The sequence below is a fragment of the Typopeltis vanoorti genome, chromosome 12 (genome assembly GCF_054136105.1).
Source record: "Typopeltis vanoorti isolate ZY-2024b chromosome 12, IOZ_Tvanoo_1.0, whole genome shotgun sequence".
NCBI classification, from domain to species: domain Eukaryota; kingdom Metazoa; phylum Arthropoda; class Arachnida; order Uropygi; family Thelyphonidae; genus Typopeltis; species Typopeltis vanoorti.
Window position 1 is genome coordinate 134313675 of NC_143560.1, and position 24749 is coordinate 134338423.

Consider the following 24749-nt stretch of genomic DNA (forward strand, 5'->3'; position numbering starts at 1 on the left):
TTACACGACAACTTGGTAATTGAATTAGACAAATGGAATTAGTCAGCTAGGTGATTGATCAGATGAGTAAGTATCAGTAAGTTCTGTGTTGAGGTAGAAGTCTCTTGGAAAAGGAAAGTCAGTAGTGGCGTGCTGCTGATCTTTTTTTTAATGATACATATGTGAAAGGTCACAAAACATATGACACAGCAGTGCCATTTGTTGGTAAGTGATTAAGGAGAAAGAAGCATTTTATCAATGTGTTTCTTAAAGAATTGGAGGTTATACTTAGTGGGTAAAACAGTATGAGAGAGAGATTATTCCAAAGAATAGACAGTGGATGGAAGAAAGGAGCATGATGAGAAGGCTTTTCAGTTTTTTTGAGTTCAACAGTCTGTGGGTGTTGGCCAGTGACTTCTTGTGTTCTTAAATATGGTTGGAAGAAAGTGGAGGAATGGCAGTGGTCCGTACAATATATATGGGATTAAATAAACAATGTTAAAAGGCTTCTGCACTATATACACCATAGTGCAGAAGCAGAGCACCTACGGGAAAGTGACGGAAGAGAAGGATTACCTATTAAGCAGATTGCCCTCTTCTGTATATCATTATGAATCCTTAGGAGGTTTTGGGTGCACCATCTGAAATTTGCAAAGAGTATTTCAAGTTAGTTGGATATGAGACTTATAAGGTGTTAGTTGAGGAGAAAGAGAAGTAATGTTTTGAATGAAAAAGAACAAATCTTTTAGAGGCTGAGGAGGCTATGAATGTAATATTTGTGCCAGGATAAGCTAGACATGACAGTCAGCCCAAGAAGATAAAGTCTATCTTGAAAGGATACTGGATTATTATCAGAAGTAAGTCGGAGTGAAGTAGGAACTTTTTGCATGTGGTAAGGCAAGCGTGGGTTTTATAGCATTGAAATTCACTAAGTTGTCCTCACTCTCATTTGAGGATGATGAGGAGATCAGTATTTAATTCATTGGTTATGGAAGATCTTGAGGCTTCAGTCATTTGAATACTACATAGTTTCTCAGGTTTTTTTTGGTTTTTTTTTCTTTTAGTGTTGCATGGTGATCAGCATTCATTTTAGAAATTATGGACTTTACAACCTTGTTATAAATAACTCTTTTAATTTTCCCGACATTTCGATCTTCATATTAAGGTCATCATCTGGAGTATATACAAATATACAAGGACAAGCTGAGTTACATTACACACAGTAAGCTAAAGAAACAATGATTTGATCACCGGTTATTCTACTGGCATGACCTCTAGTGAAAGAAAGAAAAATACAGATAAAATTACAAATTAATTAATTATTTAGAAACTACATCAAAGCTAAATTCTATATAAGATAACATGAGAGAAACATTCTTTCTTATAGATAGTTTTCTTTCAGTAACAATGATGTCCTATTTTTAACATTACAATTGTTATTTTAGATTTAGGATTCTGGATTACCCACAACCCTGTTTATAGTTAACTCTTAGATAGAAAGGTTCTGTGGGTAGAATATGTGCCTTCCATATGCTTGGGATTTTTAGACCATCGTTATTGTTCAGATTGAGGTGGTTGATAAGAATCTCACAGGCTTCTTTAAATTTGCGTTCATACCATGTTTTGGTGTGATGTAAACAACTGGTGCTTTTCCAGTCAATTCTATGTAAAGTGTTCAGGGCATGATCAGAAAGGCCGGCTTCACCATAGTTATTATATTTAATGTGTCGTTTATGTTCCTTTTGTCTGATAGGAATTGTGCGTCCTGTTTTCCCTATATATGCTATATTACAGGTGCAATAAATACAGTATACTCCAGGGTGGGTCACCAGAGGGAGTGGGTCATTGGATGAGTTGAGTAAACTTTTTAATTTTGCAGGAGGTTTATAGGTGGCTTTCAGGTTGTATTTTTGTAGTATTCTGTTTATTTTATCTGATGTTCCTTTAATGTAAGGAATAGTTATAGTTTTATTGTAGTCTGGTTTATCTTTGTTTTTTATTAAGGTCTTGTAGAGAATTTTGTTAATAGTGTTTTGGCTGTAACCATTTTTTAGAAAAGTATTGCTGGTAATTTTAAATTTGTCTTTCAGAGCTTGTTCACTGGAGCAGATCTTCAAAGCCCTGTTTTTTAGAGTATTAATGATACCTAGTGTTTTGTGTTGGGTGGTGGTAGGAGTTTATGTGTGTATATTGGCCAGCATGTGTGCTTCCGGTACACAATGAAGGAAAGACTGCCAGAAGGAAGACATGTGATAAGTGTATCTAGAAACGGGAGTGTGTTCTGTTTTTCAATCTCAATTGTGAACTATATGCATTTGTGTCGTTTGTTTAGGTGGCTAAGGAGAGTGTCTAGTGTCTGGCGGCCATGACCAGATCGCAAAAACATCGTCAACATATCTAAGCCAGACTTTGGGTTTTAAAGAAGAGGAATCTAGAGCATGTTGCTCAAAATGTTCCATATAAAAGTTAGCAATGGGGGGGGGGGGTAATGGCAAGCCCATGGCTGTGCCTTCTTTTTGTAGGTAGAAAGCGTTTTGCCAAACAAAATAACCACGTAATACATGCACAAAGCATGTATTACATTCTGGTTATTTTAAGATATCATGAGCGCCGTGATATCTGGAGGAAATTTGTTCTGTAAAAGAAGTATTGGGACATTCGTAAAGAGTGCAGAGAAGTCAAAACTGACTAATAAATCATCTTTTTCTAATGTAATGTCTTTGATTATGTTTATGAAGTGTTGTGTGTTTCTGATATAGGAGGGGAATGACCTACCAATTCCTTGAATGTTCAATTACATAAATTTCTTGGCTAGGTGATAATTCGGGCTATCCATACCAATCTGAACAATAATGATGGTCTAAAAATCCCAAGCATATGGAAGGCACATATTCTACCCACAGAACCTTTCTATCTAAGAGTTAACTATAAACAGGGTTGTGGGTAATCCAGAATCCTAAATCTAAAATAACAATTGTAATGTTAAAAATAGGACATCATTGTTACTGAAAGAAGACTATAAGAAAGAATGTTTTTCTCATGTTATCTTAAATAGAATTTAGCTTTGATGTAGTTTTTAAATAATTAATTTGTAATTTTTTTTTTTTTCACTAGAGGTCATGCCAATAGAATAACCGGTGATCAAGTCATTGTTTCTTTAGCTTACTGTGTGTAATGTAACTCACCTTGTTCTTGTATATTTGTATATACTCCAGATGATGATCTTAATATAAAGATCAAAACGTCGGGAAGATTAACAGAGTTATTTATAACGTGGTTGTAAAGTCTATAATTTCTAAATTGAATACATAGTTTCTCGAATGAAGAGTACTGGCGTCGGCAAAACTGCGAATAGGATTTGAAGTCAGGGAGAGAGAGGGGGGTAAGAGTACAGACCTCTGGGATATTCCAGCATTGATAGAGAAATCTGATGAAAAGAAGCCATCCACTATGGCATGAAGTGAATGAACCGTGAGGAAACTGGGAAAACATATGCCAGGCATGATCAAATGCCTTGGAAATATCGAGAGTGACCACATGGCTTTCTCTGAATCTTTCCTTGGCCTTTGTCCAAAGATTGGTAAGGTTAGCAAGGAGGTTGGAAGTTTTTTCCCCACTTGGTTAGACTATAATAAATTTAGTTTAATCCTTTATCCAAGTGTAAGCAAAGAAAGTTTGCGCCTGAAGTATCTTCAGGACTGAGGCAAATTGTAGTGAAGGTGGACCAAGCTCTCGTCACTCCTTATCTTAGTATCTCCCATAATGCAAAGCACATCTCCTTGCTGACATCTATAATTCTATGCATTACGGAAGGGCCACTACCCAGACCGGTTTCGACCTTTATTGAGGTCTCGTCAGTGGGAGCCAGATGCAGAAGTGATACCAAGGTGGATGCAATGGAGAAGGCAAATTTACCTATACGAGTTGCCAAAAGGTGTCTCACCTTATTATTAAATTCCTCCGGATTTAGAGAAAGATGTTGGAAGTTTTTTCCACTTGGTTAGATTATAATAAATTTAGTTTAATCCTTTATCCAAGTGTAAGCAAACAAAGTTTGCACCTGAAGTATCTTCAGGACTGAGGCAACTCGTGGTAAAGGTGGACCAAGCTCTCAACACTCCTTCTGCTTGTGTTAGTATCTCCCATAATGCAAAGCTCATCTCCTTGCAGACATGTATAATTCTGTGCATTACGGGAAGGGCCACTATAGATAAATATGACTTCTCCATTGCTTCCACATTGATATCACTTCTGGGTCTGGTTCCCACTGACGAGATCTCAATAAAGGTCGAAACCGGTCTGGGTAGTGGCTCTTCCCATAATGCATAGCATTATACATGTCTGCAAGGAGATGTGCTTTGCATTATGGGGGAGATACTAAGACAAGGAGTGATGAGAGTTTGTCCACCTTTACCACGAGTTGCCTCAGTCCTGAAGATACAGTCATACCCCGACTTATGCGAATCCGGAGTTACGCAGTTTCTTATATGTACGTATTCCCTTCCCGCTTCATGCCTCACCACTAGTCATATCTTTCAGGCGCCGGCTGCATTCACCAGTGTTGCACATGCTGTGATCAAGCACTGACATGTTTCGCGCGGTCTCCTTTCATACATGATTTTATAGTCTACAAACCTTGCCATTGTTTAATGTTATGTTCTTGATAAAAATTTTATCACATAAAAAATAATAATGTCATCCAAAAGAAGCAAGTCCGATTCTTCTACAGCTAGCAAGGAAAGAAAAACATTGACTTTGGAAACAAAACTCAACATTATTAAGGATTTTGAAGGCGGAATGAAAATTTGTGAGCTAGCAAAGAAGTTTGATCTACAGGAATCCACAGTAAGAACAATCATAAAAGAAAGGGTTACAGATTTTGGAGGACATAGATTCTAACAAGGAACGAATTATAGCCACAAGGCAAGGAATAAAAAAATTAGCTTGCTATGAAGAAATTTTGTGTGACAAGAAAAAGACATTATGCCGTTGGACGAATCTATTAGATTTTATGAAACCATCGACATCGAAATAACTTTCTTTTTTTTATGTATGAAAAACTACAATTATGATTATATTTCTTAAAAAATATAGGTGTTTTTGTAAACCTTTGGTCCCAATTGTATGTTTGTATATATAAATTACATGCAAAATTATACCCCGAGTTACGTGAATTCGACTTATGTGCTTTTTGTTGGTCCCACCTACTGCCTAACTTCGGGGTTTTACTGTACTTCAGGCACAAACTTTGTTTGCTTACACTTGGATAAGGGATTAATCTAAATTTCTTAAAGCAAGGAGGTCTGTTGTAGTATGAGAATGGCAGAATCCATATTGGGGATTGCTAATTAATTGATGAGTCTCTAGGTGATGGATCACTTTTGAGAGCACTAAGGTGAAGGCAGTGGAACAATAATTTGATGGCTGACTTTTGTCTTTTTTTTTTTAGGTACAGTCTGGACAAAAGCTTGCTTCCATGCTGTTGAGTATATATTAAAAACATAGATTTAATGACTAAAAACCGAGATAACTTATAAAGATTTTAATAAGAATAATATGACTAGTTTTGGCTTATAACAGCCTTCCTTGGGTATTCTTAAAGGAAAAGAATAGTAATAAGCATTGAAGTATCTAAACAAACTGGAAATTACAGGTAAAAATTCCACACATAATTGATACATAAAAAACGTTGTACTTTTTCAAGTTGTTCTAACAGGCGTGCCATTGTTTATTGCAAGTGTGCGTGCAGGCCCACGTGAACGCCAATATTGAATAACTGCAGCATGGCTATCTGGGATGTTATGACTCAAATTGTTTTTTAAGTGGATAGGGTTCAGCAGGATTTCCCTTGATTCTACAATTTTTCTCTCAAACTCATCATCATCACAGTGAAATTGATCATCATTAGGATTATTTGAAAAAATTTTCCTTTAAGAATACCTGAGGAAGGCTGTTATAAGCCGAAACTAGTCGTATTATTCTTATTAAAATCTTTATAAGTTATCTCGGTTTTTAGTCATTAAATCTATGTTTTTAAAATGTATCACAAACCGAGTAAAAGCCCGATTATCACACACACACACACACACACACACACACACACACACATATATATACCAGATGAATATGATAACTTATGTAGTCAATACAGGATGAGTGTTATATACTTGATTTAATCCTGTATTTTGCTTACACTTGGATAAAAGATTAAACCAAGTATATAATTTCTTGGTATCTTTAATTTATGGTATAACCAAATGGGAAAACTTCCAACAGGATGAGTGTTAATTCACAGAACAAGTTTTGAACACATGTGGAGGATTGCCATCTGGACCAGGAGCCTTATTATGCCCTCTGTCCAAAGAGAAACTGAACTTTTGATAGAAAATAAAACACAGGCTAATTATAATTATTGAAATCATTTATTTCAATCAATATACTCTCCCTCAGTTTCGATACAGCGTTTGGCACGGTCAATTAATTCATTAAATGAGTTTTTTATATTGGTTTTTGGGATACTGTTGAGAGGCATGGTTACTGCCGCTTGAAAGTTTTCGATGGTGTCTTATCGCTTTCCTTTCATTGGCAAATGAAGTCAGGGGAAGAGAAAGAAGTCACATGGTGCTAAATCAGGTGAATACGGCGAGTGATACAACACACAAACTTGGTTTTTGCTCAAAAACTGCCTCACAATGTTCGAACGATGAGATGGTGCATTATTGTGCAAAAGTAACCAGCTGCCTGCATCACGATATTCATGCCGTACGTGACGAATTCTCGCTATCAATCACTTCAAAATGGCCAGGCGAAACAAATTTTTTGTGGATAATGCCCTTGGAATCGCAGAAACAATTCAGCATTGTCTTTACTTTTGACTTCTCCAAGCAACTTTTTTTCGGATGCCCCTCTTTTGGTGGTCTCCACTCAGCACTCTGGTGCTTTGTTTTGGGCTTATACTCAAAACACCACGTTTCGTCACCAGTAACGATCATTTCAAGGACGTTTGAATCCTTGCAAGCGGTTTTAATGAGGTCCTTGCAGTGTTCAATTCAATATATTTTTTGGTCGTCAGTCAACTTGTGGGGAACAAATCGCAAATTCAATTTATGAAGGCCCAAACTCTTGGGTAAAATGTTGTGCACAGTTGATTTTGGAATCCCCAATTCATCTTCAATCAATGTCACGGATGATGTCGGGTTTTCTTTGATGAAATCACGCACTTTTTAGATGTTAATGTCCAGTTTTTGGGTGGCCCGGCTTTTCGTCGTCCTCAGGCGTCTCGCAACCACTTTGAAATCACTTAAACTACTCATAAACTTGAGTACGGATAAGTATTCATCCCCATATGCTTTTTTGAAGCATTTGATGCATTTTGGTAAAACTTTTACCAAATTTAACACAAAAGTCAATCTCAGCTCTCTGTTTGAAACTTATTTTCTGACCATTCGTCAAAACACACTGTCACTCTTGTTACTATAACTCACCTTCTAATGAAACAAATGTCATAAACAGTTCACACAACACTAATGAAGGTTGGCGCTTTCGACAACAAAAAGATACAACAGGTAACGCCACTAGTTTCTTCTATTTTTGAAAAGTTAGGTTTCTTTTTGGACTGAGGGTGTAGTATCAAGATTAATCAGGATTTCCTGATGTCCTTCTGGCAAAGAATCAGAGGAGGAATACAATGGGCAGTTTGTGGTCATGCAGGAGGTTTATTTATTTATTTATTCGTATGGAGTTTCCTCGCTTTTTCTCCCCTGTCCCTATTGGGGGCGAGTTGAGCCCCCTCATGGGGGGTTAAGTATTTATGGCTGTAGATCCGTGTGTGTTCACAGGGCCGGTTTGCCTGCTTGTGGGATGAAAAACGCCAGAAAAACTGGTGGAAAAAACCCTACAGCCTGCGCCCAAGACCGGCTAACTTTGCTATGGCTGAGGAAGATCCTCAAATTCCTCACATCTTTGACGGGAATCAAACCTGGGACACTCCTTCCCTAGTCATATGGTTGCGAAGTGCACAGCCACTAGGCTAACCGCGCGGACATGCAAGAGGCGGTGGTTTGCCTTCATTGTCTAAACAAGAGTTGAAGGAAAATACTGATATGAAGAAGTCTGCAGAATGTCCATTAGCTTTAGTAAGAGGCCAGAAGACTTGACTGCGGTTAAGTAAATGTAATAAACTTGCATCTCATTCTAACAAAGTCTGCTTTGAAATTGTTAATAACTTTTTACACTCTAGTGTAGGTTAAATGAGAAGTTTGAGTTTTTTTATTTGAGCCATTGAGCATATGCTGCATTTTTATTTTTATCATGGACTGCAGAGGCACATTTTTTAAAGAACCAGGGCTTGGCTAAGGATCGGAAGTTTGCACAGGATTGGGGAATGAAGACTCTCATTCCGGTGAGTATTATTTCAGTTTATTAATTCAGTAGAGATATTTCGATCAGAAGAATGATGATAGGCATAAAAATTCTGGAGGTTATCCCAGTTGGCACAATTGTAGCGCCATAGAGTATGAGGCTGTGACTGGCTGGAAGAAGAAGAAGAACGAACTGTATTAAAGGAAACTTGGATAAGATTGTGGTTATAGTTTCCATGAGAAGAGCAGACATTCATTGTGTGTTTTGAGATAGAGCTAGTTAAGAAATGGTCTGGAGTGTTAGAAGAATGATGAGGATTGTCTAGTATTCCAGTTTGTAGGTTAATCATGAGTGATAGATCACGCCTGATGGTAAATGGTTCAGCTTACCTTCCAGCTTGATCTGCAGAGTTGGAAATGAGAAGCAGTTTGTGTAATAAACATTAAAGCACCCTAATTAGTTTGTAGAAAATCAACTTTTAGTGATAAATAGCCAAAAAAAAGGCAACATGGTTGTCAGAGTTAGGAGAGAAAGGGAACCAGCTATAAAGTAATATGAGGAGATCTTGAGCCAGATATGATCAAAAAGCAGGTATTTCAGATTTGATTGCCTCTGGCAAGGTCTGATTTTATGAAAACACCTTCCCTTTTTGCAGATGTAGTTGTCATGCAAGATGTAGTTGGGATAATTGAGGATGCTAATTGGGATTCGGTTAGGAAAAGTAGATCAGGTTTTGATGTCTGTAAGTTGTGGTGTATATCATTAATGTTTGTATTGAAGCTTTTAATGTTAGTGAAATGGATGTGGAAGTATTTTTTATTAGAAGAAATTTTGGTGTTATCTTGGGGATTTTTTTGGTTTATTTATTTTTTTTTTTATTTATTTCAAAGTCTGTAGTTTCACTTGTGCATTAATGATATTGGGACAAATAACTGAAGATATGCAGTTATTTGCAGATCATGAAAAGTTATGAAAAATTATGTGGGTAGAGTAGATGTGGTAGACAAGCAGACTGGTAGCCTTTGCAATAATGATAATAATACTTAAAAAAAATAAAAATAATAAAACTCCACATATACTGTGTCTTGCTACTTTGTGGTTTTGAAGAAAACGTGAAATGGAACAATCTATTTTGAAAATTCTACAAAACCTATTAGGAGTACACACAAGCATGAAACCATTCATCCATTGAGTCTGCATTCCCTAATAAGGATAAAAAGAATTTAAAAATAGTTATATTGGCTAAACAGCCAGAATAATTCAAGAAAACATCATCATACCGTTATAGTTCCCTGCACTTCACTTGTCTATCCCTCAATTACCCTTGTTTTAATAATTTATCTGTTTGCAAATACACATCAGAGTTCATGTAAGTTTTCACAGTAGCATGAAATCACTTCGCAGTGCATTGGTAGTCAAATAGAGTGGTTCTAGTATTTATAGAGTTCGTTTACTCGATAGCTGAAAATGACATGACTGACCACTTTCAAATTAATTTGAGACCCATATCGGAACATTATTTTGTAATAATATTAATCTAAATGTGCAAATTTATGATATGTTTTAAGAGATGGCAAATGTGAGATATAAAGTATGAAACTCCAAGTGTGACTGGGTGCCTTGTTATCCTTATTATTATCTTTTACATCTACGAGCATGTGTGTTAGAAATACACACACTTGTAGAAGTAAAAGAAGTTTTAGTTCCATAACTACTTCTGCATGTCAGGGTCCTCATGATTGCCATAATCCATTGGATATCCTTTCAATTTTAGCAGTTTGACCTCTCAACTCAGGTTCCTGTATGCCACTATTCCCAGATCCCTTTTCTTCTCCACGCTCAAAAAATGGAACATCAGATTATTTTATTTCAAATTAAACTTTCTTCAAAATCACAAATATAGAAGATTAGTGTAAATGGAGATCTTATTTTTTATCATGGCACAATAGAACTCATTGACACCGATCCCACAGTATCTTGGTTGATTTTCAAGTTCAGGGTAAAAAAATAAATAAAAAATGTTTTTTTGTAAAATTCAAAAAAATGTGGGCAACTTCTTTCCCATCAAGGAGTTGGGTATTTGCATGTTTTTGCATCATTGGTTCTTCCACCCCCCCCACCCCCATTAACCAATATTTATCCTCTTCTGTTTTAATAGTTGAACAATATATCTTGCTCTTTTCATTCTCTTCTGATATCTTGTTTTATATGATCTAATTTTGTATATCCTTGAATTGTTGTTAAAAATAAGCTACTTGTATTTTACTTACTGCTACTTGTATTTTACTTACCTTTATTTTTAATCTTTATATGATAGGTTGGAAGTGTCCATTAATTCATAAAATATAAGCTCAGTTTGTGATCTTTTTTGTTATTTTTGTTTTGTTAATGTTCTTAAATTGTGCTGTATTTGTCTAAAATTGCTTTATTTTAGCATGCGACTTAAATTGTATCACTTCTATTATTTGATCTTCTATGACCATTTTTTGTTCTAACGGTATCTTTACCTTCAAATACATGATTTTTGTTTTCTTTTTTTGAGATCTTTAAGTTATACTGTTGGCTTAATAGCTGATTTTTGAATTCACAGTTAACAAGAAGCTCACTTCTTGTTAACTGTGAATATCTTGTTTTATTGTTGTTTTCATTATTATTATAATTTGATCAGTATGTATGTTGAATAGAAGTGGAGTAAAGTATATTCTGTCTCATCTGTTAATTTATTACATAATTGTAACTTGTATGTGTGTATAAACTTTATATTGCTTGCTAAATGTACTGGATATTCTTGTTGCAAAAATTGCAGATTTTCTTATCAGTCACATTGAATCCTACTTAGATGCAAAATTCCATCTTCTTCAAAGTACATTTGCAAGAACAAAGTAACATGTTCCTTTTGGGATGCATGGAAACTGTAACTTTTTAACCAAATGTAGTTTAGCTGGTTTCCTATGCAAAGGGTGAAAGTTTCTGCCTGAAATTGAGGTTTTTCATTCTGCCAGCCAGCCAGCTGAAGAACACAAAATTAATGGACACACACACACATACACATTGGCCTCTTAACATTAATTCTTTGCTGGTAATTCCAACCAAACAAAATGTTTGGCTGCAAGTTTTCTAGTTTTTCTTTTTGGTGATTATTGTATTTTAATAAACTGATATTCATATCTATTCAGACTTTGATAAGTATTTTGATACACAAATAAATTGGATCAGTCTGGCTGAAATCAGCCACTCACTTAGTAGTGCATGATATATATATATGATATATATATATATATCATATATATAATTCTTCAATCATATATATAATTCTTCAATCATATATATAATTCTTCAATCATATATATAATTCTCATTCTGACAGATCAATATTATTCAGTTTTTTTATTAATATTTTAATTTGATTACAATGTTAATTATAATTTGTGTAGTGCCCACTGCAAGTATTTGCATGAAATTCAATTCAAATAATTTATTGTTGTTGTTTTTTGCAGACCACTGCCATCTTCTTAATCAACTAGCAGTCTTCAAATTACAACCACATAATGTCAAGTGAGTTTTAGTGCTATATTTTACCTCCACATTCCTTTTTTGTCATTCAGTATTATATACCTAATGAAACTTCTTTGCATTGAAGCATGTGCAACATTCTGTGGATCTTATAGATTTTTAAGGCTGAATTGAAAAAAGATAACTGTCACTCATCAAAATGAGCGACAATTACTTCTGAAGAACCAGTCTAAAATTATCAACTGATAATTTACATTTCTGTTTGACTTCTAGGTTATCCTATACCATAGGTGTTCAACCCGTCGATCGCAGAGCAATTTTTGGTCGATCTCTTGTGTATTCCTCCTTACTTAATTTAATTAAAACTGAAAACATAATATTTTATTTATCATTATTTTGTATTACTTTTAATTCACTTTAAGTGTATTGCTATTGTTTATTTATTTTTCGCTAAAATTGTCAAATCAGTAATTGTCTTATAAGTCCGGGTAAATGAATTAATTTGGATTAGTGGAAGTCAAACAATGAGCTGAGTGAATACGATTATAAGCAAAGTGTAAAAACTCGATTGTAAATTAAATATTCCAAAGCACATTGCATCGATTTTTTAATTAGGTCAAGTCCCATGTGAATATTGTAAAAAAATAAACTTTGTTTGCTCGGTATAGTTTGTATTAGATGTTTTTGTAAATAACTCTTTTGAAGCAACTGTATATACTGCTTTAACAAGAATATGTTAGAGTGTTAAAAACAAAAGCAATGTTTTTGTCGCCGAAGCTGTACATGGCTGCATTAGAAAGACTGTTATTGAAACTTGTATGTATGAGAAAGGCTTGCAGGCTCTAAGTGTAAACATCTCCGAAGTCAGTCAGAAAGAGTTCAAACAACTTTCTGATGGCCAGCAACTTATAATCAAAAGAAAGCGGAGGAGAAAAAAAGTCGTGCCAAACTTGAAACTTAAGATGAAAGACTCACACCGATTCTTTGGGGGTTGCCAAACTTCATGCGAGGTCTCAGAGGAGGCCTAATAAAAAGGGACTGAAGCAAGCAGAAGGGTTCCCGGTTCCAGAATTGCTGTCAGAGAGGAAGCCGCCCGGTCCAGAGTCGCCGTCAGAGAAACTGCCTGGAACCATGTTGCTTGAAAGAGGAGTTTCCCGCTTCCAGAAAGGAGCTTCTCGGTTCGAGACGTCGATAGAGAGAGAGAGAGAGAGAGAGGCTACTTCTAGGCCGCAGAGAAGGTTTCAAATTGCCAGAGAAAAGTTTCCAGGCTAGGTTAATGTCAGACATTCACCAGTGTGTTGTATTTTCATTACAATTTGATGAATCAAACAACTTCACTGATATTGCTCAGTTAATGGTATTTATTCGCATGGTATTTCAAGATTATTCAAGTAAAGAACAACTTTTGAAAATTATACCATTATTGGGAAGGACTAGGGGAGGAGACATTTTTTCAGCGTTTGATGAATTTGTGAAACAACAGAAACTTCCACTTTTTAAACTTGTGTCTATTACTACTGATGGTGCTCCTGCAGTGATAAGTAATAAATGAGACTTCATTTCATTATGTAAAAACGATGACAAATATCCAGATTTTTTAATGTACCACTGTATTATTCACGAACAAGTACTGTGTAGTAAAAGATTAAACACAAAAGAAGTTTTTGATATTACATTTAAAATTGTAAATTCTGTTCGAGGAAAAGCCCTGCAACGGCGGTTATTTAAATTACAGGCAGATGATGATAGGGAACTTCTGTTGTACAATAATGTTCGCTGACTCAGCAGAAGTCAATTTTTAGAAAGATTTCTTGTATTAATTAATGATATAAAAAATTTTCTTGATGAAAAAGGAGACTTGGGAGGGGACCACACTCCTACCAGGCGCGTCCTCCAAGTGGCGGATGGGGGAAACCCAAATGGGTTGCTCTGAATAAAGAATAAAGAGCCGTGGACCAAAGGATGTAGCAGAGGCATGGCAAGCTGGCTAATTATTATGCCAGTAACTTTCATGAGCAGGAGAAAGTCTACAAACCGAGATAGTGCTACTGCGTACAGGACAACCGACGCTCCTACTCAAAGACCGCATAGAGTAGGTGAGAAATCAGCAATGTGGTCAGCCCAGGATGTGAAATATGTACCCACCCTCAACATAAGATCACTATACCGACCTGGAAAATTACAATTAGTCCAGGAAAATTTAAAAAGACTGAAATGGAGTATTTTAGGTTTATCAGAGACACGTTGGTGCGGAGATGGATTCATGGATTTACCAGAAGGAAGACTGTATTTCTCAGGAAGAAAAGATAACATACACAGAGAAGGAGTTGCATTACTAATTGAAAAGAAACTTACACACTCAGTAATTGAAATAAACCCAGTGTCTTCTAGAATAATAACAGCCAAACTTCAAGCAAAAGAAAAAGGTCAAACAATTAAAATAATCCAAATATATGCACCAGACAGTAACCATTCAGAGGAAGAAATAGAAAATTTCTATGAAGAACTACAACAGGAAATAGATAATCCCAAAAATAGAGAACTCATGATGGTGATGGGAGATTTTAATGCTAAAATAGGACAGTTCACAGCAGACAAAAAAGATGTGATGGGGAAATTTGGATACGGAGAGCTTAATGACAGAGGAGAACAATTACTCCACTTCTGTAAAGCAAACGATCTAATGATTACAAACACATTGTTCTATCAGCGCCCTAATAAAAATATACATGGACATCCCCAGATGGTAATATAAAGAACTGCATAGACTATATCATCATAAACAAACAATGGAAAAGATCAGTAAATAATGTACGAACATTAAGAAGTTTTGATTTTGACACTGACCACGAAATATTAACTGCCAAAGTGAAGATAAAATTCAACAGGAAAAATAATATCAGAAAAGAAGAAAACATCAACCTATCAAAACTAAAAGATAGCTCAAGCAGAAGTCGATTTTTAGAACAGATGTGCTTGAAATTAAAACCCTCCATCTTACAGAACAGCAGAAAATACTGGGAAGAAGGAAAAGAAACAGTGTTATCAATTGCAAAAGACACTCTAGGTTCCAAACCCAAAATAAACAAACAGTGGATAACCCAAGAAATCATAGCTACCATAGAAGAGAAAAGAGAGGCCAAGATACTTGTAAACCAACAAAACAATGAAGAGAATAGAGAAAAATACGGAGCACTAAAAAATAAAGTTGATAACCTATGCAAAGAAGACAAAGAAAAATGGTTAGTAGAAAAAGCTAAGAAATGCCAAGAAGCATACCAACAAAACAACCTAAAAATCTTCCATGATACTGTAAGAGAAATTACAAAGGAATTATCAGCAAAAGCAGTAACCATGATAAACAACAAGATGACTGAAACCGGGAATATCGAATATATAAGAAAAATCTGGTCAAACCATTTTAAGACTATCTTCCACCAAGCGTGGACAGTTAAAAAAAGAGAGGAGAAAAAACTGCTGGCATTTGAAATGAAATGCTTAAGAAAAATAAATAGAACAAGTTGGATAAAAAAGAAAACAAACATCACAGTCAGACAAGAACTATTGTATAAAAAGACAATAATAGAAAAAATTAGTAAACAACAATAGAAGAAAATAATGATCACCCAAAAATTTTACAAGAAGAAGTTAGATACGCAATAAAACAGATGAAAAACAATAAAGCACCAGGCATTGATACTATCCCTACTGAACTGTGGTCATATGGAGGCAGCATATCAATCGAATATTTAACAACCCTATTCAATAAAATACTACAAACAGGAGAGATCCCAGATGACTGGAGAACTGGAAAGATCATCCCAATATACAAGAAAGGAGACAAAAGAGACTGCAGAAATTACAGACCAATCAATTTACTCCTTCACACTTATAAAATATTCATAAGAATTATGCAAAATAGATTAAAAAACACCTATGAAGAAATGATAGGCATAGAACAAGCTGGTTTCCGAGGAAACTATTCAACAATAGACCAAATTTTCACATTGCACCAACTAGCAGAGCTCAGCTGGGAAGACCATAAAGCTATATTGTTGTTTTGTGGACTTAAACAAGCTTTCGATAGCATCAACAGAGAAATCCTTCTCAAAATTCTACTAGAAAAAGCAATAGACAAATATATAATACAGTTTCTGATAAAATATTACTCTAAGACAAATGCAATAATTAAAAAGGACACACTCACAACAGAACCCATAGAGATCCAAAAAGGAGTAATGCAAGGATGCCCATTATCCCCATGCCTATTCAACATATATCTAGAAGAAATTGTAAAGAAAGCAATAGACAATGAGCCTGGAATCAATGTCAACGGTTTAAACATAAATAATATTAAATATGCAGATGATCTCGTCCTTCTTGCAAGAACCCCAAATGAACTACAAAAGTTGATCAACAAGCTAAACGAAACCTGTAAAACATATGACATGACAATAAATATACAAAAGACAAAAGTGATGAAAATAGGGAGGAACAGAACTACCATCGCAGCCACCCTAAACGGAGAACAAATTGAACAAGTAGACAACTTCATATACCTTGGATCAAAACTAACAGAAACAATAGATGAACTTAAAACAATCAAACACAGAATAGCGATAGGATGGACCACCATGGGAAAATTACAGAAAATCTGGAAAACAAACAAGATATCTAAACAAGCCAAAATCAAATTATATGAAGCAATAATTATACCAACAGTCATCTATGGAGCAGAAGCGTGGACAGCTAAAAAAAGAGAGGAGAAAAAACTGCTGGCATTTGAAATGAAATGCTTAAGAAAAATAATTGTATAAAAAGACAATAAGAGAAAAAATTAGAAAACAACAACTGAGATGGTTTGGACACACTGTATGCATGGACACAGACAGACTTCCTAACATCCTAATCAATACTTTTCCAACCGAAAAAAGAAGACCTGGAAGACCAAAAATTACCTGGCTGAAATTAATAAAGAACATCTCGGGATGCAGAACATATAATTAACTTTTTCGAACAGCAAGGAATAGAGAAGATTGGAAGATCCTGCTCAAGAGAAGACTCAACCCGTCTTAGAAGGAAGAGAAGAAGAAAAAAGAGATATTTATCCACAATTGAGTGATAAAAGATGGTTGTTACACTTACCATTTTAGTAGATTTCTGTACGAAATTAAGTAATTTAAATTTAGAGTTACAAGGTAGAGATAAAAATTTAATTGACATGTTAAGTTCAATAAAAACTTTCCAACAATACTTACTTTTATTAAAGAAAAATATAAATGACCGCGAATTTAGACATCTCCCATATTTATTAAAATTTTTTGAACAAAATCAAGAAATACTTCGCTATGATTTAAAAGAATTTATTCGTGAAATATAATTAGTTGAGGAAGAAATAAATTCAAGATTTAAAGAATTTAATAAAACTGAAATGATTGTATCTTTTATCAGTAATCCATTTCAAGAAAACTTGAACATCACAGAAATTTCAAATAAAATGAGTGGGCTGTTTGATATAAACCAAGCTGAAGTAGAACTTGAGATAATAAACGTTCAGAATAGTTTACATTTAAAATCAATAAACAATAATCAATAAAATCATGTGCATACTTCCAAATGAAGTCATTTGGAAGTATGCACATGAAAAATTCCCAATATTAACTGATATTGCCGAAAAATTCTGTCTTGTTTCGAATCGACGTACTTATCGGAATCCGCTTTTTCAAATATGACTGTCATAAAAAATCAATTAAGAAACCAAATTACAAATGATCATTTGGATGATTGTCTCCGATTGGCCAATTCTTCATATCAACTTAACTATGAAAATATTGCGAGGTCCAAACAATGCCAAATTTCACATCAACTTTTTTATTTTTTTAATCAACCAGCATTTCCTGTAACTTGTGAGTTTGTAATCAATCTGTTGTTTTTTCTAACTTTGGTTTTCCAAAATAGAGAAATAAATATTTTATTCCAATATATTTGTTTGTTTTTTTTGTTGTATTAAAATAATTAAAAGTGATAAATAAATTTTTAAATACGCAAATAAAGTTTTTAGTTGTGTATTTTTTTTAGTTGTTTTTTTTTGTGCGTAGTCAGATATCAGGTTGGGGGAACGTGATCTATATAAGAGAGTAGATTGCCGAATAACTTATATATAAGAGAGTGGATCACTGAATAACTTTTTATAGAAAAGTAGCTTGCATAGTAAAAAAGGTTGAACACCACTGTCCTATACTAATATGGCTAGCAGCCAACACACCAGGATTTCACTTGCCCTGGTATTAATTTTCTATTTTGATTATATCTTCATTATAGAATTATGGATGCTGACAAGTTTGTTGACAGTATATATATATATATATATATAGATATAGATAGATAGATTTTTTTTTTTTAAAAAAAACATAACAATCTTATGTGCAGGATTAACCAGTTTTTGATTCTCTGCAGTCAAGCAGAGAGGTTACATGCTCATTCTTTGTTGAGATATGTTACATAGGAATATCAGTTGTTGTAAGGTGAATTACATTTTTTATGGCATTATTAGTTATTCTGACATGGTACTGTATAAGAACATAATACTTACTATAGGGCAATATTATCTATTTACATGAGAGTAACAAATGATCATTATTCACACTGTTAAAAAATAATAATAAAATTTAAAAAAATCTTCCCCCTTTCTTTGGGAAAGGGGGGGGAATTATGTCACTTCTATGCTGGAAAGTGGACTATGATGCATTCACCCTGCTCAGCCAGGAGTTGATTCCGTGGATTTCAGTCTTGGTGGAAAAGATCTAAGGTGTTGTTCTGCCTGTGGTGGTGGTCGTGATGCTCATGTAAGATCTGACTCCTCACCTTTTGTTTGAAGGCTGCAAGGAATTGGCCAGCTGCCTCTCTCTGTGAAGCTGTTGTGCTGTCTCATTTGTATGTCTGAGATAGAAGCTGTATATTACTGCTTTTGCAGTGATGAAGAGGTAGTTACAGAATGAATAGTTGTTTGGCTCTGCATGGACGAGATTGAAATACTCCTCTTCTGTGAAGACTACTGCAAATTAATTTGCCATTTCCTGAGACAAACGTATTAATTGGGTGTAGTCTGGCATTCTAAGTAGATATGCCAGACTGTTCCTGATCGGTATCAGAACAGGCAGTTATCTGAGACATCCAGGTTAAATTTTTGTAATATAGTTGAAGTGAGTAATGCATTATGCCACATTCTCCACTGAATATCTGCATCGGGTTTGGTGGCTCTTGTGCAATATGGTAGGTCCCATTGAAATAGTGTTTGGTGGGATGATGCAGGATTTTCCAATAAAGCGCTTTGGTTCGACTGTTGTGTTAGAGTGCTGTATGTGTATATATAGATAGATAGATATAGATAGATCTAGAAATAAAGTGAAATAGATTTTTAATGATATTTATATTCCATGACTCGTTTGCAAGAAATTCTTCTACAAAGTCCTTGGGCTGATGCTTGCAGGTTTCAGAGGAAATTTGTGGTCACTGCTTCATATGCTTTGGAAACTGTTTCATTGTCTTCAAGAAAGAATGAAAATTCATTAGTAGATTGTACTGGTTAATATCTCATACAAATTCATGTACCATAGATTGTATTAGAAAATCAAATGTGAGAAATAATGTTAGCATTTTGAAAAATAAGAGAATTTCTTTTACATATGTGATGGATGACATCAAGAGGTTGCTAAAGAGAGTAAAAGATAACAGTGTGGTAGGAAAGGGAGTCACCAATTATAATAGTTACGAGTTGAAATGGCAAGTAAGGATTATGAATGGGATACTAGCAGAGTTGTGTGAAGAGAAAGGAATTCATTTTGTGAATATGTGGAATGAATTTGAGGTACAGATGGAGCTGTATAAAAGAGAGAGGCTACATTTAAATGTATTTGGTGTGAGTCAGCTGGAGAAATTTGCTGCAAGAGAGAGAGAGAGAGAGCAATAACTGAAGTGAATGGAAGACTTAGGAAGCAAGAGGTGGTAAAGGTGACATGGAAATGGAAGAGCAGGTAAGTAGAGGAGGAGGTGAGTGATATGAATGAAGAGAATGAAAGAGAAGGAACACAAGATATACAGGGAAAGGGGTAGAGTCAGGGAGACACTATGTGAGAAGAGTGGATGAGGAGTGGGATTGGTGAGGCTTGTTATAGAACCAGAAGTAAGCTAGTATAAATGTTTACAAATGAATTTTGTAAACATTTATTCCCTTATTTTGAATACCAGAGGTATTCAAAATAAGGGAAATTTTTTCTACAAAAACTTTTTACAAAAACGTTTTTGTAAATTTTATTCCCTTTATTTTGAATACCAGAGATATTCAAAATAAAGGGGATAAAATTATAACATTAATAGAGTATATTCACCAAAAATTGTTGGAATAACACATGATGAAATGAGAATGACATTCTGCCAGTAATGGAGATGGATGGATATGATATTTTTTGTGAGGATATATGCAGGACAGGAGGGAATGAGAAGTATTGTTGATAGTTTCAGAGAGGTTTGTTCCTTTCATCTCCACCTTAGTTGGAGTGGAGATGAAAGGAACAAACAATAGCAGTAGTTTTGAAGCCGTATAGTGTGCGATGGAGGTGAACAAAATGAAATATCTAGTTGGGTGTTGTTGTAGAGGACTGATGTGGAGGACATTGAAAAAGAAATGTATAGGCAAATTGGTTGGCCACCACCCAAGTAATCACTTCTGTGAGAAAAGGATATATGTGGAACTATAAGGCTGGTGATTATGACAAACTTAGGAGACAGCTTGCAGCTATATCATGGAATGAAGAATTGGAAGGAGAGGAGATCAATGCTTCTTGTGACCTGTTCAGCAACTGTCTGGCAGAATGTACTCCAAAGGTCAAGAGGTCAAATAAGATGGGTGTGTGAAATGGATGAATGAAGAGGTGAAGCATATAATTTTGAAGAAAGTGACATTAAGGAGGCAGCATAAAATTGAGTGGTTGTAACGGTTGGTTGCACATGGAGTACAAAGAGCAAGTAAGAGAGGTGACTCACTTGGTAAGGGTAGTAAAAGTGCAATATGAACAGTAGTTAGCTAATGAGGCCAGTAGAAAAAAAAGTGATTATTGAAGGGTGATTCTGGATGGAGAGAATGAAGACTGGGGAGGATATAATAGAGTTGTTAAATGAACAGTTCATAAAGGTATTTCATCCTCATGAAAGTAAAATAAAGCAGTACTTAAGAGCAGTGTGGAGGGAGGAGGAGGAGGAGGAGCCACTAATGGTGAGTGAGCAAGAGGTATATGAGGAATTGAGTAAACTTGATTTCAGTGAAGCTGAAGTAATGGTATATCACTGTATGTCTTGAGGGAATGTTCCAGTTGAGTTCACAACAGTTTTAACTTACTTTCTTAGCATGAGTCTTAGATTTTCCCCAGTTCTTAAGGAGTGAAAACAGAGCAAAATTGTGCTACTTCATAAAGAGATAATAAGATTCCAATTACAGGCCAATCTGTTTGTCTGGAGTTGTGATGAGTATTCAGAATTAGGTTGATGACAGCAACATTCTCTTTGGACAACATGGGTTTGCTAAAGGAAGATCATGTTTTAGCATTCTACTTATTTACTATAACAAGGTGACAACTGCATTGGACAAAGGGGATGCCTATATACAGTGGTATATTTAAATTTTGCTGAAGTCTTTGCTAGATTGTGACATGACAAGCTGGTAATTAAACTGAAACAGATGGGGGTTGGATAGTAGATTAGTGCACTAGATTGGAGATTGGCTGTTTGATAGTTATCAGCAAGTTATATATGGAGTAGTGATATTTGGAAGAGGAAAGTCACTAGTAGTATGTCCCAGGGGTATGTTTTGGGGCTGTTGCTGTTTATTTTGTATGTAAATGATATCAGAAGGGCTTGAATGGTGATGTACAATTATTTGCAGGTGGTGCAAATTTGGGAAGCAGTATGAAGAGTAGAATGGATATTGTAGCCTTGTAAGTGCAGTTGAATCGACTTTCTGAATGGGTGAATGAATGGAGCTACCAGTTCAACTTAGCTAAGTTTTAGGTTTGTGAAGCATAGGTGGAATGCAGATTGGTGGGAGTGTTGATGGGTAAGAACTTGAAATTTTAGGGACAATTTGCTAAAATAATGAGGACAGCACAGTTCATTATGGCAATGTTCTCTGCATCATTGCCATAATGAGCTGTAATAGTAAGGATGTTATGATTCCATATATAAAAGCTTTGATCACACTGCACATGGATTACTGCATGTGCAGTGTGATCAGTAGTACATGCACAGATTTGATCACTAAGTTTTCAAAAGAATGAAGAGATGTTGGAAAGGGTGCAGAGATGATTGACTAAAGTAGTTTATATTCTCTGGAATGTAGAACATGGAAGCAGATTGAGATAATGCAAATTGCAGTCTATATTGGATCAGATTTTTCATAGAATGGGTGGAGACAGGTGGAGAACAAGAAGCCATCTCTGGAAGAGCAAAAGGAGTGAGGAGTAGGTTTTCTGATTGGAGAGTCATGGGCAGTTGGAATGCATTGCCTGGAAGTGTGGAGATAGTAAATGCATTTAAGTCACAGTATGATGAGGTGTGTGTAATGGAGGACTCCTCTGATGAGTCATTGACACCATGGAGGTCTGATAATAATATATAATGTTATGACTCCTTCCTATCTCTTGTTATACACCATCACAATACAAATCTACACACACATGCATGCACACTTTTTGCTGTGAGTGTTATAAACTTATATATAAAGAAAATCCTAATATAATTGTTTGTTAGCATTTCTAATAACAAAGTTGGCAAGATATGGCATGCTTAGAGGGCATTCATTAATTTTCCTTTTTTTGAGAGTTGAGATTTATTTTCAAGAAATAGGAAATGACCTCCATGTAGATTTGAGCAGGAGAAAATTGAATATCATATTAAGTGTGGAAAAAAGTTTTTAAAAAGAACTGAAGTCAAGAAGCTGACCACAAACTGCAGACTCAATATACAAATATTATGAAACTTTAGTTCGGTCAGAGAGGTGTATGGTTAAGTTGTCTGAAAGGATAGAAAAATCAAAACCCCAAAGAGGAACTCGAAGTTGGAAAAAAGAAAACGTATTTAAAATCCATAGCAAGTAAATCAGCATGTGTTCTGAATTAGTACATAGAAAAATGTAAGAAAGCAAAGAAGCATATGAAAGTAAAGTAACTAATCAAAAATAATGAAAAGGCTTTAGTAAGAATATAGAAGATAAATATCAGGAGTGTAGCCGTGTGTTCTTGAAGCTTTTGAAGAATCTTATATAAAAGTGTGGTAAAATGAATTAAAGATGATAAACGTGATATAAAAAATGGCATGTAAAGAAATTCTGGATGTCTGGAGCAATTACTTTATGAAATGAAACAGAACAAGTAAAATATAGTCAAGAGGAATGCAATGAGGAGTATCAGTATCAGTAGGAGTATCAGCACTTGAGATAGAAAAAACTATCAAAAACTTCAGAAGTTAAAAGACATATGGAGTGTATGATATTTAACCAGAAATGCTGAAATTTGTGATTAAATATCATTAAATATCTGGTTAAATATGGAGCTATAAGTTTTGCAGTTATTGCGCTGCATAATTCCACAGGCATTGTCAGAAGATCAAATTCCAGATGAATGGAGTAAAGCTCTCGTAGTTCATATCTATAAGAAGGGGTTATAAAACAATGTAGGAATTACAGGGAATTTCTCTACTAAGCATTCCAGGTAATTTACACTAACATACTTGAGAAGAGGCTAAGAAAAATTCTTGAAGTAAAAGTAAAACTGGATTACAAGATGGGTTCTGTTAGGATCAGATTGTCACTTTAAGATGGACAGCTCAGTCTGTCATCATCAAAATATAACAAGCATCTGTATTTAAGTTTTGTAGATCTGGGAAAAATAAACAAAAAAAAAACATAACAGGGTGCCAAGAGAAAAATTGTTCGATTTGCTACAATTATATGAGGTAAATTGGACGTTATATCAAGTTTCAAGTTGGAATTGAAAGAGATATAGAAAGTGACAATCTGATGCACTTTTCTTCATAATGTGATCCATACAGATAATGATGAATGATATAGGAAATATTATGCATTAGGCTTGATATCAGAATTGTAGATATTCAGTGCTGTTCATTTATGCAAATGATGTTATACGGTTAAATAAATCCAGTACAAGTGTGCAGTATTCCTTAACTAAATTGAATAATTACTGTAATAAATTTAATAGGAAAGGCAGACTGTGAAAATTGGCAGGAAGAAACACTGAAAACATCACTTTCATCTTGTAGGGAGAACATATTGCTATTATTGCACTCCATCAAATCCAGAAAGACTCATTACAAGTCTTAAATGTATTGATCAAAAAAACACTCAGCATGTGTGTGTCTTTTGGCATCCTATTCTACTCATTACACATGTGTTGACTTAAGTGCTGTGAAGAATTCATGTTAGAGGTTTAATGGAATATTAATAGCACTGAGAAAGGATTAAAACTAATTTTAATACTTCCAATATTTCGTCTCTGTCACAGAGACGTCTTCGGGGATTACAAAAACTTTTTGTAACAACACACACACAAATACAATACCAAGTGAAACTAAAGTCCTATCTAGATGGTGCGCCCTCTATGGGCATTTACAGGTGGCCTGGGATGTAAAGAGGGATCTCTGATAATTAAAGTTTCTCAAATTTTGGGAAGTTTAATGCAACCGTATTTGTTTAAATTAGGTTGATTCCTGAGTGCAGATGCAGATTCAAAGAATAGTCTTTCTTTTTTGAATTTACTATGGTGGAGCATGGTAGTTTTTTTCCAGGAGATTCTGTGGGATGTATCAAATGCCCATAGAGGGCGCACCAC

At 34.9% G+C, this 24749-nt stretch overlaps 1 protein-coding gene across 8 annotated transcripts in view; it reads left to right on the plus strand.

Moving 5' to 3' along the window:
- Rad17 (Rad17 checkpoint clamp loader component) overlaps positions 1–24749 on the plus strand; it is a 404427-nt gene that overhangs the window by 358406 nt on the left and 21272 nt on the right. For all 8 annotated transcript variants that reach the window (XM_090401715.1, XM_090401712.1, XM_090401709.1 and 5 more), the window contains one exon: positions 11838–11895. In XM_090401715.1, the coding sequence (XP_090257841.1) occupies positions 11838–11895 (58 nt within the window). The remainder of the gene's footprint in view (positions 1–11837; positions 11896–24749) is intronic.